Source organism: Arachis ipaensis, chromosome B7, assembly GCF_059453495.1.
Source record: "Arachis ipaensis isolate K30076 ecotype BB chromosome B7, ASM5945349v1, whole genome shotgun sequence".
NCBI classification, from domain to species: Eukaryota; Viridiplantae; Streptophyta; class Magnoliopsida; order Fabales; family Fabaceae; genus Arachis; species Arachis ipaensis.
In genome coordinates this window covers 73,910,238-73,927,372 of record NC_142442.1, presented here as the reverse complement: position 1 = coordinate 73,927,372, position 17,135 = coordinate 73,910,238, and the positions used below count along the sequence as shown (strand labels likewise).

At 37.9% G+C, this 17,135-nt stretch overlaps 1 protein-coding gene and 1 non-coding gene across 2 annotated transcripts; both read right to left on the bottom strand.

Moving 5' to 3' along the window:
- Positions 1-898: 898 nt before the first annotated feature.
- Positions 899-1,474, bottom strand: LOC107624659 (uncharacterized). Its single transcript, XM_016327116.1, has one exon. It carries the CDS (start codon positions 1,472-1,474, stop codon positions 899-901), a length of 576 nt encoding a protein of 191 aa, XP_016182602.1.
- Positions 1,475-15,288: 13,814 nt separating this feature from the next.
- LOC148553000 (small nucleolar RNA R71) lies at positions 15,289-15,396 on the bottom strand. The gene has a single exon (XR_015892817.1). It is a non-coding gene; the product is annotated as a small nucleolar RNA R71 (small nucleolar RNA).
- Positions 15,397-17,135: the final 1,739 nt, after the last annotated feature.

Genomic DNA, 17,135 nt, shown 5'->3' with positions numbered 1-17,135 from the left:
CATATCATTGCATTCACTATCAACGGAGTAACGTTTTATTTATTTTATTTTTATGCATTTAAACAAACAAACAACTTTTCTATCCGCCTTACTAAGATCTACAAGATAACCGTAGCTTGCTTCAAATCACAATCCTCGTGGGATCGACCCTAACTCACTTAGGTATTACTTGGACGGCCCAGTGCACTTGCTGGTTCAGTTGTGCGAAGTTTAATTCCACGCACCACTAGACGCACGAAACCTGCACAGTTCCATCACCTCTGTGGTTTTTGTATGATGCAGCAGTAGCATTTTCATGAAAGTAGTGTGACGCGTATACGTCGCTGACGCCCACGCGTGGGTGGCCAAAAAAAATAAATGACGCGTACGCGTTAGCGAGGCGAACGCGTGGGTTGAGTTGTGTGCCTAGCACCCCACCCGCACGGTTCCAGCGCAAGTCTCTGTTTTTTGTACAAGGCAGCATCAGCATTGCAGCATTAGCATATGATGCATGCGCATCGTTCACGCACACGCGTGGGTAAGGAAAATTGCTGGGGGACGCGTACACGTTAGCGATGCATACACGTCAGGTGGTTTATGCACCTCGCACCCCACACGCATGGTTCCATCACAACTCTCTATTTTGGGACCATGCAGCAGCACCCTTTCCGCACTGTTCTAGCATGGTCGGTCACGCATACGCGTCAGGCACACGTACGCATGAGTTGCGCCTTTTTTTTTTTACTTAGAATTAGTAAAAACAATTATAGCACAAAACAAGCAAAGTGAACTCAAGAAAATCAATTAAAGACTCTAAAACTAAGTAAAAGAAACTGTAGATAAGGAAGATCATACCATGGTGGGTTGTCTCCCACCTAGCACTTTTCTTTAACGTTCTTAAGTTGGACGGTCTATGAGCTCAATCCTCTTCCTTGGCCGAGCCTTTCAAGAGAAAGATCTCCAGCTCCTTGTTGTTCTTTACTTTTGTACCATGATAAAATTTTAAACGGTGGCCATTGACCTTGAACAATGTAGGGTTTGAGGGATGGCTCAAGTGGACGACGCCGTATGGTTCAACTTTCTCCACCACATATGGTCCATCCCATCTTGACCTCAATTTGCCTGACATCAATCTCAATATGGAGTTATAGAGAAGGACTTGATCGCCAGCTCTAAACTCTCTTCTCTTGATGTTCCGATCACGTACCGCCTTTACCTTTTCTTTGTAGTGCCTTGAGTTTTCATAAGCTTCTAACTGAATGCACTCCAATTCTTCCAGTTGGAATTTTCTTTCAACTCTGGCTCCTCCCAATCCTGAGTTACATTCCTTCACAACCCAATAAGCCTTGTGTTCCACCTCTACCAAAAGATGACAAGCTTTTCCGTAGACTAGCCAGAATGGACTCATGCCAATCGGTGTCTTGTAAGCCGTCCGATAAGCCCATAGTGCATCTCCAAGCCTAGAGCTCCAATCCCTCCTATGAGGTTTAACCATCTTCTCGAGTATGCATTTAATTTCTCTATTAGACACTTCGGCTTGGCCATTTGTTTGGGGACGATATGTGGTAGCCGTACAAATTCCCACACTTCGTATAACTGAACCAACAAGTGCACTAGGTCATCCAAGTAATACTTGAGCAAGTCAGGGTCGATCCCACGAGGATTGTGTTTTAAAGCAAGCTATGGTTATGTTGCAGATCTTAGTTAGGTGGATAGAAGAGTTGTTGGATTTGTGAGATCTGAACTAGATTGATATGTTGAATTGCGTAAAAGTGAAATAGAGTTTAAAATACTTTGTGAATTTGAATGTAACCAGTGATAAGAAGATTGTTAAGGCTTGGAGATTCTTTGTCCTTCATGATTAACTCTAGTCTTACTGTCTTCTTCAATTGTGAATGATTTCCTCTATGGCAGGCTGTATGTGATTGATGCTGGTTTGAGCAGCCGTCAATACTCCTCCAGATCTGAACCCCAGGGTTAGTGCGGATCCATTCTGATTGAGGGTGAGGCTCCTGCAGTGCATTCTCCTTAATGATCGTACTCAAAATGCCACAGACAAGGTCGGATCTTCCAGATCAGAGAATGTTGTGCCTTTGGGTTCGAGCCTCTACCCCGGAGACCCTAATTTCCCCATACTTCGGTAGAACTGGTGTCTCGAGAAGACCCAAACGAAGTCGTGGATTAGCCATCTAAGAGATGTATAATCAAGCTGGGGGTTCATCATTGTCCGATGAAAGACTCACTCTGAACCCATGTAGAATGTGATAACCTTATGCCAGTTCAACGCATTTATATTGATGAAGAACGAAGATACGTCTTAGAATAGAGAATCAAACACGAATTGAGAAAGAAACAGTAGTACTTTTATTAATCTATAAAACTCAGCAGGACTCGTCCCCTCAACCTAGGAGGTGTAGAAACTCATACCGATAGAAAATACAATGTGAAAAATGAAATATGATGAGCTCCTCTTTAGAAGATCGTGTAAAAGTTCTTTAAATACTAAGCTAATGACTAAGGATTACATAAGAAAGGGTAAAACAGTCTTTTAGTGCTAAAATTCACTTCTGGGGCCCACTTGATGAGTATTTGGGCTGAGCTTTGATGAGATCCACGTGCTAGGAGGCCTCTAGGGTGTTGAATGCTAGCTAGGGGGTCCTCTTTGGGCGTTTGGACGCTGGTCTCCTCCTTTGGGTGCTGGACGCTTGGACTCGGGTAGGAAATGGGCGTTGGACACTAGTTTTGGGCCTTCAATTTTGAAGAAAAGTCTGAACTATTATATATTGCTAGAAAGCTATAAAATTTATCTTTCCATAGCTGTTAAGAACGCTCCATTTGGATGTCTGTAGCACCAGAAAAGCTCATGCGAGTGCAAGGAGGTCAGACCCGAACAACATCTGCAGTGCTTTCTCTGCATTTGAATCAGACTTTTGCTCCAGCTCCTGAATTTCAGGTAAAAAATACCTAAAATTGCGTAAAAACACACAAAGTAGAATCCAAAAATTTGAATTTTACACTAAAACCTATGAAAACTTATTAAACAAAACATGCTAAAAACTATATGAAAATGATGCAAAAAAGCGTATAAAATATCCACTCATCACAACACCAAACTTAAACTGTTGCTTGTCCCAAAGCAACCAAAAACACAGTAGGATAAAAAGAAGAGTAAGATACAATAAATCTCTGAGTTTTCAATGAAGCTTAGTTTCAATTAGATGAGCGGGACTTAGTAGCTTTATGCTTTTGAATAGTTTTGGCATCTCACTATCCATTGAAACTCAGAAGTGTTGGTCTTTTTAGGAACTTAGAATCCAGATGATATTATTGACTCTCCTAGTCCAGTTCTTTTTTCTTCTTGAACATAGCTTTCAGAGTCTTGGCCGTGACCCTAAGCACTTTATTTTTTAGTATTACCACCGGATACATAAATACCACAGACACTTTAATTGGGTGAACCCTTTCGGATTGTGATTCAGCTTTGATAGAATCCTCAGATAGAGGTGTCCAGAGTCCTTAAGCACACTCTTAGGATCTTTGGATTCTTTTACCCTGGCCTTTTGGTTTAAAGGATTATTGGCTTTTTGCTCTTGCTTTTTGTTTTAAAGAGCTATTGGCTTTTTCTGCTTTTTATTTTTCATTTTTTTGCCATATATATATATTTTTCGCATGCATGTATATATATATTTTTTTCTTTTGCATCGTGCTTTTTCTTTTTCTTTTTGCTGCTTTTTCTTGCTTTAAGAATCAATTTTTGGATTTTTCAGATTACCAATAATACTTTCCCTTTTTCATCCTTCTTAATTTCAATTTCAAATATGCACTATTTATTCATACATTCAGAAAACTAAAGCAATACCACCACATCAAAATAATTGACTATTCTTATTATATAACTCAAAATTCATGTATCTCTCAATTATTTTTCAATTAAAATTTTTCTTTTAAGTAAGGTGAGGGATATATGGAACATTTTATAGCCATAAAATATAGATAATCATGCAACAAGAACAAGAGAACAAACAATAAAACATAATAGAAAACAGAAAAAAGTAACATGAGAAAAGGGAATTAAGAGAATAAATCCACCTTAGTGATGGCGCCTGTTACTCCTTCTTGAGAATCCAATGTTGTGCTTCATCTCTTCAATGTCACTCCCTTGTCTCTGTTGTTCTTCCCTCGGAGCTCTCTAATCTTCTCTATTTCATGGAGGATGGTGGAGTGCTCTTGATGTTCCAACCTCAGTTGCTCCACGTTTGAGATCCACTCTCCCAGAGAGGCATTCAGTTGATCCCAAAAAATTTTGGGTAGGAAAATACATCCTTTGAGGCATCTCAGGGATTTCTATTGAGGCGGCTCCACATGCTCTTACTGTGGTCCATGTGCCGGCTCTCTAACATGCTCCATCCTTCTTTTAGTGATGGGCTTGTCCTCTTCTATGACAATTCCAGCTGAATTGCATAGGTGACAAATGAGGTGAGGGAAGTGAGGCAATTGCCTTTTCCTTCCTCTTCCTTGAGATTTCACCAGTCTTTGGTGCCATACTTAGGAGTGATAGAAGTAAAAAAGCAAAGGTTTTGCAACACCAAACTTAAGAGTTTTGCTCGTCCTCGAGCAAATATGAACAATAGGGAAGAATAGAGTAGAAGAGGGTGGTGTAGGTGGAGATTATGTGGGACCTACTGGTTCTGAGAGGCTAGGGCAACTGAATTTCCTGCCCTCCATATGGGTGTTGAATGCCAGCTACCAGCCTACCACACCATGACTGGCATTCAACGCCAGCTTTCCTTCCAGTTATGGCATTGAACGCCCAAGAGGGACTCCTTCCTGGCGTTCAACGCTAAGTTTTCTGCTTCCTTGGGCGTTGAACGCCCAGCATGGCTCCCTAGCTGGCGTTCAATGCCAACAAGACACTCCATTCAGAGTGTTCTGTTTTCATTGCTGAACCTTTTTGTTCTCTATTCTGACTATTGCACATGATCACAAACATTAAAAAGCAAGGGAAATCTCTAAAAATAAACTAAAATAAACTCAAATAAAAATAAACAAAAGAAATAAGAACGTAAATACTTTACTCATGGTTGGGTTGCCTCCCAAGAAGCGCTTCTTTAATGTCATTAGCTTGACACTCGATTGCTGACTTTCTTCCTCTTCTTCTAGTTGGTTAACAGAAATGACTCAATGGGAGAAGAGAAGGAGATTAGTGCCCTCAGATTTGAATTCTTCCTAACAAGCTTTCTTTTAGTGTGATGAGCTATATTCTCCTTGCTTGGTAGGGTAGGGTATGTATTGTTTCTCCATCCCCTATGCATTTTCCTCTTTGGACCTTCCTCTTTGGTGGGTGATGATTGCCCAACACCAAATTTAAGTTTGATGTTTGGAGAAACTGTATGAGTTTTCACCAGGGGAGGAGGCTCCAGTATTGTACTCTGCATAGAAATACCTCCTTTGTCAGGGGGTAGTGGAGGTTGAAGGACCTTGATAACCATGTAATCCTTCTGTAACCTCATCACTAATTCGCCTCTCAGCATCAAGAGGTTTCTTCTAATAGATAGAGACTATTGTTCCATAACCTCAACAAAAGGAATATTGATTTTCATCTTTTCAGAGCCTTCTAAGGATTGTGAGCATTGTTCATCCTTGGTCTCCTTTTTGGGCATCTGAGGGTGTGGTACTTCAGGCTTCCTTCCCATAAGAGGGGCGTGCAACAATATGCTCCCAGCCTCTTCTTGAGTCCCTTCTTCATTTAGTTCCTCAACAGTGTGTACCATCTGAGGCTCAGCCTCCTTGGTACTAATGAGGGTGAAAGAGCGGAAGATTGATGGTTTAGAGGTTATAGAAACTCTCGTTGTAAGTATAGTTACTAAACCAAGCAATCAACCTTTCTTACAAACGTTTGGGTTGTCACAAGTAACAAACCCCTTTAAAATTGATAACCGAATATTTAAACCTCGGGTCGTCTTCTCAAGGAATTGCAGGGAGGTATGTTCTTATTATTGGTTATGAGTTTGTAAATTGGGGAAATTTGGAGTTTGGGCAATGGGCACAGGTATATTTTCAAAGCAATAAAAATAAATAAATAACTGAAAAATAAACCTTTGGCAAGGTAAGAGAAATTGGAAGTCCAGACCAAGTTATCCTTATCAATGATAATGAAAAATGAATCTTAATTCCACTTAGTCAACCTTTACTAAAGTAAAGGAAAGTAAAGGAACTAATTAGTTTGATCTTCGAATCCTATTTATTTCCTAAGAAAAGATTGGGATTATTGAAGTTCAATTCAATTGGCAAGATAACAATAAACAATTATGCTGTTGAGTTGGATAACTCCTGAGTTACTGATTTCTTAACCAAAACCAAAAGGGAAAAAGTAAATCTACTGGAATAAAAATGCCTTCAGATGTAAAGCAACAATAACAGCAATCATAAATTGAAATACCTCAAATAACATTAATTAAGAAAATTATATGTAACATGGAAGAGTTCATAAATTAAATAAAAATAAAAAACCTGGGATTGAGAGTCATTCTTAAAACTAAGAGAAGTCCTAAATCCTAATCCTAAGAGAGAGGAGAGAACCTCTCTCTCTAAAAACTACATCTACTCCTAAAATTGTGAATGTGAAAGCCTTCTCATGAATGGATGCATTCTCCCACTTTATAGCCTCTAATCTGTGTTTTCTGGGCCGCGAACTGGGTCGAAAACAGCCCGAAAATCACTGGAGAAGAATTCAAATATGCTGATTTTCGTCACTGTGACGCAGCCGCATGGATCACACGGTCGCATCGCTTAGCGTCAGTGGAACTATATCATATTATATATCAAATTGAAGCCCCGGATATTAGCTTTCCAACGCAACTGGAACCGCATCATTTGAACCTCTGTAGCTAAAGTTATAGCCGTTTGAGTGCAGAGAGGTCAGGCTGGACAACTTAGCAATTTCTCCAACTTCTTGCATTCCTTCCACTTTTGCATGCTTCCTTTCCATCCTCCAAGCCATTCCTGCCTTATAATATCTAAAAACACTTAACACACATATCAAGGCATCTAATGGTAATAAGAGAAGATTAATAATAAGCAAATATAAGATCAAAGAAGCATGTTTTCAATCAAAGCACATAATTAGGAAGGCAAATGTAAAACCATGCAAATAGTATGAATAAGTGGGTAAAGAGTAGATAAAAACCACTCAATTGAGCACAAGATAAACCATAAAATAGTGGTTTATTAGAGGGCCAGACACTTTTCTCTTGGATTCACTTCTGTGTCTCTGAGAAGCATGTTAGGGTGTCTTTGCAGTTTCTGAGGAAGGTTCCTCTGTATGACTACATTGCACTCCTTAGTAAGAGCTACTATCTCTATTTCCCTCTAATCCCTCTTGTTGTTCAGTATTTCCTTCATGAACTTAGCATATGAAGGCATCTGTTCAAGAGCATCTGTAAAGGGAATTTTGATCTCTAGCTTCTTAAAAGCTTCTAAGAATTTGGCAAATTGCCTATCCTTTTCTGCTTTCTGGAGTCTTTGAGGGTATGGTAACTTGGCCTTGTACTCAAGGGCCATGAGTGGTGCAGGGTGAGTGTCCATAGTTCCTAAAGAAGGGTCACCAAGCTGCTTAGGAGAGGTGTTCCCAACACTTACACATGTCTGGTCTCCCTTGGGCTGGCATTCAATGCCTGGGCTGGCCCCTTCTGGGCGTTGGATGCCCTGGCTGCCATCCTTTCTGGGCATTTAATGCCCCTGATGGTACCTTGGGCTGCAGCTTATTCGTCTGCTGCCATTTCTTCATCTCCTTGCCTCATACTATTTTGAGGTTGGGTGTTCAGGGTACTCCCTTATTGAAGAGCTTGACACTCTTCTCTTATCTGTTCAGATAAGTGCTGTCTACCTTGACTCAATTGTGCCTCTATATTCTTGTTAGAGGCTCAGGCTTCTTGCAACATCTCTTGCAATTTCAACGTTTATTGTGCAAGGGAGTGCAGTTGTTGGGTTAATGACTCACTTTGCTCAGGAGGGTCTGACTCAGTGGACACTGTCTTAACCTCTCCTTTCACTAGAGTCTCATTAGATGAGTATAGATGCTGATTGCTGGCAACTGTCTCAATGAGCTCGTGAGCTTCTTCAATGGTGTTGTTCATGTGGATTGAACCACCAGCAGAATGGTCTAAGGACATCTTAGCCGTATCTGTGAGTCCATAATAGAAGATGTCTAACTTTACCCATTCTGAAAACATTTTAGTAGGGAATTTTTGTAGCATCATCTTATATCTCACCCAAGCATCATAAAGGGATTCATTATCTCTTTGTTTGAAGCCTTGGATGTCTAGTCTCAACTGGGTCAGCTTCCTTGGAGGAAAGTATTGATTCAAAAACTTGTCCACCAGCTGATTCCATGTTTCTAAGCTAGACTTGGGTTGGTTGTCTAACCACCTCTTTGCCTGGTCTTTAATAGCAAAGGAAAAAAGCATCAGTCTATAGACATCCTGGTCTACTCCCTCAGTTTATACTGTGTCAGAATATTATAGGAATTCTGCAAGGAATTCCATGGGCTCTTCTTGTGGAAATTCATGAAATTGGCAGTTTTGCTGCACTAGAATGATTAACTGTGGGTTGAGCTTAAAGTTAGCTACTCCAATAGGAGGTATGCTAATGCTACTTCCTAGAAGTCAGGAGTGGAAGCTGTATAAGATCCTAGAGTTCTTCTAAACTCTTCATTTCCATTTGGGTTCATGATGAAGAAAGGTAGAAGAAGAGAAAGAATGTAAATTGTAATTAAAATATTTTTGTTTTTAATTTATTTATTAATTAAATTCGAAAATAAGGTTAATTAATTGAAAAGAATTGAAAATTAATTAATAAATTTCGAAAAAGAAGTGAGAGAAATAGAAAAAAATTTCAAAAATTAGAAGAGAGAGGAATTAGTTAGGAAGTTTTAAAAAAGAAGAGAGAGAAAACAAGTAACTAATTAAGAAAAATTTAAAAATAAGATAAGATAGAAGATTAGAAAAGATTTGATTTTAAAATTATTTGAAAAAGTCAACAAGATAAGATAAGAATTGAAAATATTTGAAAAAGATTTAATTTTAAAATTTAAAAGAAGATAAGATAGAAAAGATAAGACAAGTTAGGTAAGAAAGATAAGATAAGGAAGTTAAGAAAAGATAAGTTTTAAAATTAAAAAGATTTGAAATCAAAATAAAAAAGTTAGTTTCTAATTTAAAAAGATTTGAAATTTTAAATTTTAAATTTTGAAATTGAATTTTAAAATTTGAATTTGAAATAAGAAAAGATAAGGTTTTGAAATTTGAATTTTAAATTTTGAATTTTGAATTTGAAAAAAAAAAAGATAAATATTTGAAAAAGATTTAATTTTTTTGAAAAGATTTGGTTTTGAAATTTAAAACTAAGATAAGATAAGATTTGAAATTTGATTTTTGAAAAAGATTTAAATTTGAAATTTGAATTTGAAATAAGATAAGATAAGATTTTTGAAAAACTACATCTACTCCTAAAAACTACATCTACTCCTAAAATTGTGAATGTGAAAGCTTGTTTTATAAATGGGTACATTCTCCCACTTTATAGCCTCTAATCTGTGTGTTCTGGGCTGAAAACTGGGTCAAAAGCAGCCCAAAAATCGCCGGAGAGGAAATCTGCCACGCTGGTTTTTCGTCACTGCGACGCGTCCGCATGGATCATGCGATTGCGTCGCCTAGCATCAGGGCAACTATGGCATATTATATATCAAATTGAAGCCCCAGACGTTAGCTTTCCAACGCAACTAGAACCACATCGTTTGGACCTCTGTAGCTCAAGTTATGACTGTTTGAATGCGAAGAGGTCAGGCTGACAGCTTTGCAGTTCCTTCAACTTCTTGTATTCCTTCTGCTTTTGCATGCTTCCTTTCCATCCTCTGAGCCATTCCTACCCTATAATCTCTGAAATCACTTAACACACATATCAAGGCATCTAATGGTGATAAGAGAGGATTAAACATAGGGAACTTAAGGCCAAAGAAACATGTTTTTAATCAAAGCACATAATTAGGAAGGCAAATATAAAACCATGCAAATAGTATGAATAAGTGGGTAAAGAGTTGATAAAAATCACTCAATTGAGCACAAGATAAATCATGAAATATTGGTTTATCAAGGATAGAAAGGAAGCATGCAAAAGTGGAAGGAATACAAGAAGTTGAAGAAATTGCTAAGCTGTCCAACCTGACCTCTTCGCACTCAAACGGTCATAACTTGAGCTACAGAGGTGCAAATGAGATGGTTCCAGTTGCATTGGAAAGTTAACTCTGGGACTTCACAACGATATATAATTTGCCATAGCTGCCTCGATGCCAGGCGACACGAACGCCTGAATCATGCAGACGCGTGACCTGGCAGAAACGCAATCCATGCAAACGCGTGGACGACGCTTCCGCGCCACTTTCCCGTGACCTGTACGTACCAGAATATGCTGGGGGCGATTTCTGGGCTGTTTTTGACCCAATTTTTGGTCCTGAAATACAGATTAGAGGCTATAAAGTGGGGGAATGCATCCATTCATAATCATGCTTTCACACACACAATTTTAGGATTTAGATGTAGTTTTTAGAGAGAGAGGTTCTCTCCTCTCTCTTAGGATTTAGGATTAGGATTCCTCTTAAAGGATTTAGGATTTCAAATTCTTCTCAGGTTCAATGTTCCTTTTATTTATTTATCAATTTAGTTTATGAACTCTTTATGTTTAGATTGATTTTCTTTACTTAATGCAATTTGAGGTATTTCAGATTTATGATTGCTCTCTTTTATTTATGATATAAATAGTTTGGATTTTTCCCTTTTGGCTTTGGTTGAGTCATTGGAGACACTTGAGTTATCAAACTCATTATTGACTGAAAATTGGAATTCTTCAAGAATTAATTCGAATTTTAATAACTCTAGCCTTTCCCAAGGAATGACTAGGACCTGAGGAATCAAAATTAATTCATCCACTTAACTTACCTTCATAGTTAGAGGTTAACAAAGTGGGAAAAAATTCCAATTCTCATCACAATTGATAAGGATAACTAGGATAGGACTTCTAATTTTCATACCTTGTCAAGAGATTTTATTATTATTAATTTATTTTTCTTGTCATTTAAATTACCTGTTCCTTATCTTAAAAACCCCCAATTTACAAGACTCATAACCAATAATAAGAACATCTCCCTGCAATTCCTTGAGAAGACGACTGATGAGTGGATAATTTATACGCTTTTTGGCATTGTTTTTAGTATGTTTTTAGTAGGATCTAGTTACTTTTAGGGATGTTTTCATTAGTTTTTATGTTAAATTCACATTTCTTGAATTTACTATGAGTTTGTGTGTTTTTCTGTGATTTCAGGTATTTTCTGGCTGAAATTGAGGGACTTGAGCAAAAATCAGATTCAGAGGTTGAAGAAGGACTGCTGATGCTGTTGGATTCTGACCTCCCTGCACTCAAAGTGGATTTTCTGGAGCTACAGAACTCGAAATGGCACGCCTTGAATTGCGTTGGAAAGTAGACATCCAGAGCTTTCCAGCAATGTATAATAGTTCATACTTTGCCCAAGTTTAGATGACGCAAACTGGCGTTCAACGCCAGCTCTCTGCCCAATTCTGGCGTCCAACGCCAGAAACAAGTTGCAAAGTGGAGTTCAACGCCCAAACTGGCATCAAAACTGGCGTTCAACTCCAGGAATGACCTCTACACGTGTAACATTCAAGCTCAGCCCAAGCACACACCAAGTGGGCCCCAGAAGTGGATTTATGCATCAATTACTTACTCCTGTAAACCCTAGTGACTAGTTTATTATAAATAGAACTTTTTATCATTGTATTCACAGTCTTGGTTACTCCGGTTCCCCTCTGGGGCCAAGACCAATGAACTTCATCATTACTTATGTATTTTCATACGGTAGAGTTTCTGCACTCCATAGATTAAGGTGTGGAGCTCTGCTGTTCCTCAAAGATTAATGCAAAGTACTACTGTTTTCTATTCAATTCATCTTATTTCGCTTCTAAGATATTCATTTGCTCTTCAACCTGAATGTGATGAACATGACAATCATCATCATTCCCTATGAACGCGTGCCTGTCAACCACTTCCGTTCTACATTAGATTGAATGAGTATCTCTTAGATCTCTTAATCGGAATCTTCGTGGTGTAAGCTAGAATGATGGCGGCATTCAAGAGAATCCGGAAAGTCTAAACCTTGTCTGTGGTATTCCGAGTAGGATTCAATGATTGAATGACTGTGACGAGCTTCAAACTCGCGATTGCTGGGCATTAGTGACAGACGCAAAAGGAGGGTGAATCCTATTCCAACATGATCGAGAACCGACAGATGAATAGCCGTGCCGTGACAGGGTGCGTTGATCATTTTCACTAAGAGGAGGGGATGTAGCCACTGACAACGGTGATGCCCTTGCATAAAGCCAGCCATGGAAAGGAGTAAGACTGATTGGATGAAGATAGCAGGAAAGCAGAGGTTCAGAGGAACGAAAGCATCTCTATTCGCTTATCTGAAATTCTCACCAATGATTTACATAAGTATTTCTATCCCTATTTTATTAATTATTTTCGAAAACCCCATTACTATTTTATATCCACCTGACTAAGATTTACAACGTGACCATAGCTTGCTTCATACCAACAATCTCCGTGGGATTCGACCCTTACTCACGTAAGGTATTACTTGGACGACCTAGTGCACTTGCTGGTTAGTTGTGCGAATTTGTGAACCATGGTATTGGCATCATGTTTTTGGCGCCACTACCAGGGAAAGAAAGAGCGATGAATTTTACATAATCAAAGTGTAATCACAATTTCTGCGCACCAAGTTTTTGGCGCCGTTGCCGGGGATTGTTCGAGTTTGGACAACTGACGGTTCATCTTGTTGCTCAGATTAGGTAATTTTCTTTTTGTTTTATTTTCAAAAAATTTTTCAAAAATCTTTCAAAAATTTTCCTTTTGTTTTCGAAAAAAAAAATTTTTAAATAAAAATATTTTCAAAAATATATTTTTCTTCAGAATTTTTAAGAATGAATTCTAGTGTTTCATGATGATTTATTGAATCCTGGCTGGCTGTAAGCCATGTCTAATCTTTTGGACTGGGGTTTCAACTTACCATCACAAAAGAAGAGATTCTCACACACTTAGTTGCTCTATACTTGAAAAGTATCCATATCTGCTGAAGCTTAGCTGGCCATTGGCCATGTCTAGTGTTTTGGACTGGAGCTTTCATTGAAAGCTTGGCTGGCTAGTGAGCCATGTCTAATTCCTGGACTGAAGCTTTAGACTAACATGGCAAGATTCCTGGAATTCATATTAAAAATTTTGGAATCCTTATTTTCATTTTTCAAATTAATTTTCGAGAAAAATCAAAAAAAAAAATAGAAAATCATAAAAATCAAAAATATTTTTCTGTTTCTTGTTTGAGTCTGGAGTCATGATATAAGTTTGGAGTCAATTGCATGTGCATCTTGCATTTTTCGAAAATTCATAGTGTTCTTCATGATCTTCAAGTTGTTCTTGGTAAGTCTTCTTGTTTGATCTTTGCATTTGCATGTTTTGTGTCTTTTCTTGTTTTTCATATGCATTCTTGAATTCTTAGTGTCTAAGCATTAAAGAATTCTAAGTTTGGTGTCTTGCATGTTTTCCTTGCATTAAAAATTTTTCAAAAATATGTTCTTGGTGTTCATCCTGACATTCAAAGTGTTCTTGGTGTTCATTTTGACATTCATAGCATCCTTGCATGCATCACATGTTTTGATCCATAACTTTCATGCATTGCATCATTTTTCTTGTTTTTCTCTCTCATCATAAAAATTCAAAAATCAAAAAAATATCTTTCCTTTTTTTTCTCTTAAAATTTCGAAAATAAGATTTGACTTTTTCAAAAATTTTTAAAATCTAGTTGTTTTTATGAGTCAAATCAAATTTTCAATTTAAAAATCTTATCTTTTTCAAAATCTTTTTCAAAAATCAAATCTTTTTCATTTTTCTTAGTTATTTTCAAAAATTATAAAAATGTTTTTCAAAAATCTTTTTCTTATCTTTATCACATAATTCTCGAAAATAACATAATCAATTAATGCTTTGATTCAAAAATTTTATGTTTGTTACTTGCTTGTTAAGAAAGATTCAAACTTTAAGTTCTAGAAGCATATCTTGTGATTTCTTGTGAATCAAGTCATTAATTGAGATTTTAAAAATCAAATCTTTTTCAAAAACTAATTTCAATCATATCTTTTCAAAAACATCTTATCCTATCTTTTTCAAAATTTGATTTCAAAATATCTTTTCTAACTTCCTAACTTCTTATCTTTTCAAAATTTGTTTCAACTAACTAACTAACTTTTTGTTTGTTTCTCATCTTTTTCAAAACCACCTAACTAACTCTCTCTCTCTAATTTTTGAAAATATCTTCCCTCTTTTTCAAAATTTCTTTTTAATTAACTAATTATTTTAATTTTTGATTTTTATTTTCGAAAACCAATAACTTTTTTCAAAAACTATTTTCAAAAATCAACTAACTCTTTTTCAAAAAAATTATTTTCGAAAATCCTCTCTCTCTCTCATCTTATTCTATTTATTTATTCATCTACTAACATCTCTTCCTCACATCACTCACCAAATTCGAACCCCCTCTTCTAGCAGTGTTCGAATTTCTTCTTCTTTTCTTCTACTCACATAAGGGAACCTCTATACTGTGGTAAAAAGGATCCCTATTATTATTATTTTTCTGTGCCCTCTTCTTTGTCATATGAGCAGGAGCAAGGACAAGAACATTCTTGTTGAAGCAGATCCAGAACCTGAAAGGACTCTGAAAAAGAAACTAAGAGAAGCTAAAATACAATAATCCAGAGATAACCTTTGAGAAATTTTCGAACAGGAGGAGGAGATGACAGCCAAAAATAATAATAATGAAGGAGGATGCTTGGTGACTTTACTGCACCTAATTCCAATTTACATGGAAAAAGCATCTCCAGTCCTGCCATTGGAGCAAACAACTTTGAGCTGAAACCTCAATTAGTTTCTCTGATGTAGCAAAACTGCAAGTTTCATGGACTTCCATCTGAAGATCCTTTTCAGTTATTAACTGAATTCTTGCAGATATGTGATACTGTTAAGACTAATGGAGTGGATCCTGAAGTCTACAGGCTCATGCTTTTCCCTTTTGCTGTAAGAGACAGAGCTAGAATATGGTTGGATTCTCAACCTAAAGACAGCCTGAACTCTTGGGATAAGCTGGTCAAGGCTTTCTTAGCCAAGTTCTTTCCTCCTCAAAAGCTGAGCAAGCTTAGAGTGGATGTTCAAACCTTCAGACAGAAGAAAGGTGAATCCCTTTATGAAGCTTGGGAGAGATACAAAGGACTGACCAAAAAGTGTCCTTCTGACATGCTTTCAGAATGGACCATCCTGGATATATTCTATGATGGTCTGTCTGAATTAGTTAAGATGTCATTGGATACTTCTGCAGGTGGATCCATTCACCTAAAGAAAATGCCTGCAGAAGCTCAAGAACTCATTGACATGGTTGCTAATAACCAGTTTATGTACACTTCTGAGAGGAATCCTGTGAGTAATGGGATGCCTATGAAGAAGGGAGTTCTTGAAGTTGATACTCTGAATGCCATATTGGCTCAGAACAAAATATTGACTCAGCAAGTCAATATGATTTCTCAGAGTCTGAATGGAATGCAAGCTGCATCCAACAGTACTCAAGAGGCTTCTCCTGAAGAAGAAGCTTATGATCCTGAGAACCCTGCAATAGCAGAGGTGAATTACTTAGGTGAACCTTATGGAAACACCTATAACTCATCATGGAGAAATCATCCAAATTTCTCATGGAAGGATCAAAAGCCTCAACAAGGCTTTAATAATGGTGGAAGAAACAGGTTTAACAATAATAAACCCTTTCCATCATCCACTCAGCAACAGACAGAGAACTCTGAACAAAATACTTTTAATTTAGCAAACTTAGTCTCTGATCTATCCAAGGCCACTGCAAGTTTCATGAATGAAACAAGGTCTTCCATTAGAAATCTGGAAGCACAAGTGGGCCAGCTGAGTAAAAGGATCACTGAAATCCCTCTTAGTACTCTCCCAAGCAATACAGAAGAGAATCCAAAAGGAGAGTGCAAGGCCATTGACATAAGCACCATGGCCGAACCTGTAAGGGAAGGAGAGGATGTGAATCCCAAGGAGGAAGACCTCCTGGGACGTCCAGTGATCAATAAGGAGCTTCCCTCTGAGGAATCAAAGGACTCTGAGGCTCATCTAAAGACCATAGAGATTCCATTGAACCTCCTTATGCCCTTCATGAGCTCTGATGAGTATTCCTCTTCTGAAGAGAATGAGGATGTTACTGAAGAGCAAACTGCCAAGTTTCTTGGTGCAATCATGAAGCTCAATGCCAAATTATTTGGTATTGAGACTTGGGAAGATGAACCTCCCTTGCTCACCAATGAACTAAGTGATCTGGATCAACTGACATTGCCTCAGAAGAGACAGGATCCTGGAAAGTTCATAATACCTTGTACCATAGGCACCATGATCTTTAAGGCTCTGTGTGACCTTGGTTCAGGGATAAACCTCATGCCCTTCTGTAATAGAGAAACTGGGAATCTATGGGGTGTAAGCTGCTAAAATCTCATTAGAGATGGCAGATAATTCAAGAAAACAGGCTTATAGACAAGTAGAGGACGTGTTAGTAAAGGTTGAAGGCCTTTACATCCCTGCTGATTTCATAGTCCTGGATACTGGAAAGGAAGAGGATGAATTCATCATCCTAGGAAGACCTTTCCTAGCCACAGCAAGAGCTGTGATTGATGTGGACAGAGGAGAATTAATCCTTCAATTGAATGAGGACAACCTTGTGTTTACAACTCAAGGATCTCTCTCTGCATCCATGGAGAGGAAGCATAAAAAGCTTCTCTCAAAGCAGAGTCAAACAAAGCCCCCACAGTCAAACTCTAAGTTTGGTGTTGGGTGGCCACAACCAAACTCTAAATTTGGTGTTGAACTCCCATATCCAAACTCTAAGTTTGGTGTTGGAGAGTCTAAATAATGCTCTGAACTTCTGTGAGGCTCCATGAGAGCCCACTGTCAAGCTATTGACATTAAAGAAGCGCTTGTTGGGA

What these genes read in the sequence shown, in the direction of transcription:
- LOC107624659 (XM_016327116.1), bottom strand. Translation starts at nt 1,474, where the DNA reads ATGGTTAAACCTCATAGGAGGGATTGGAGCTCTAGGCTTGGAGATGCA.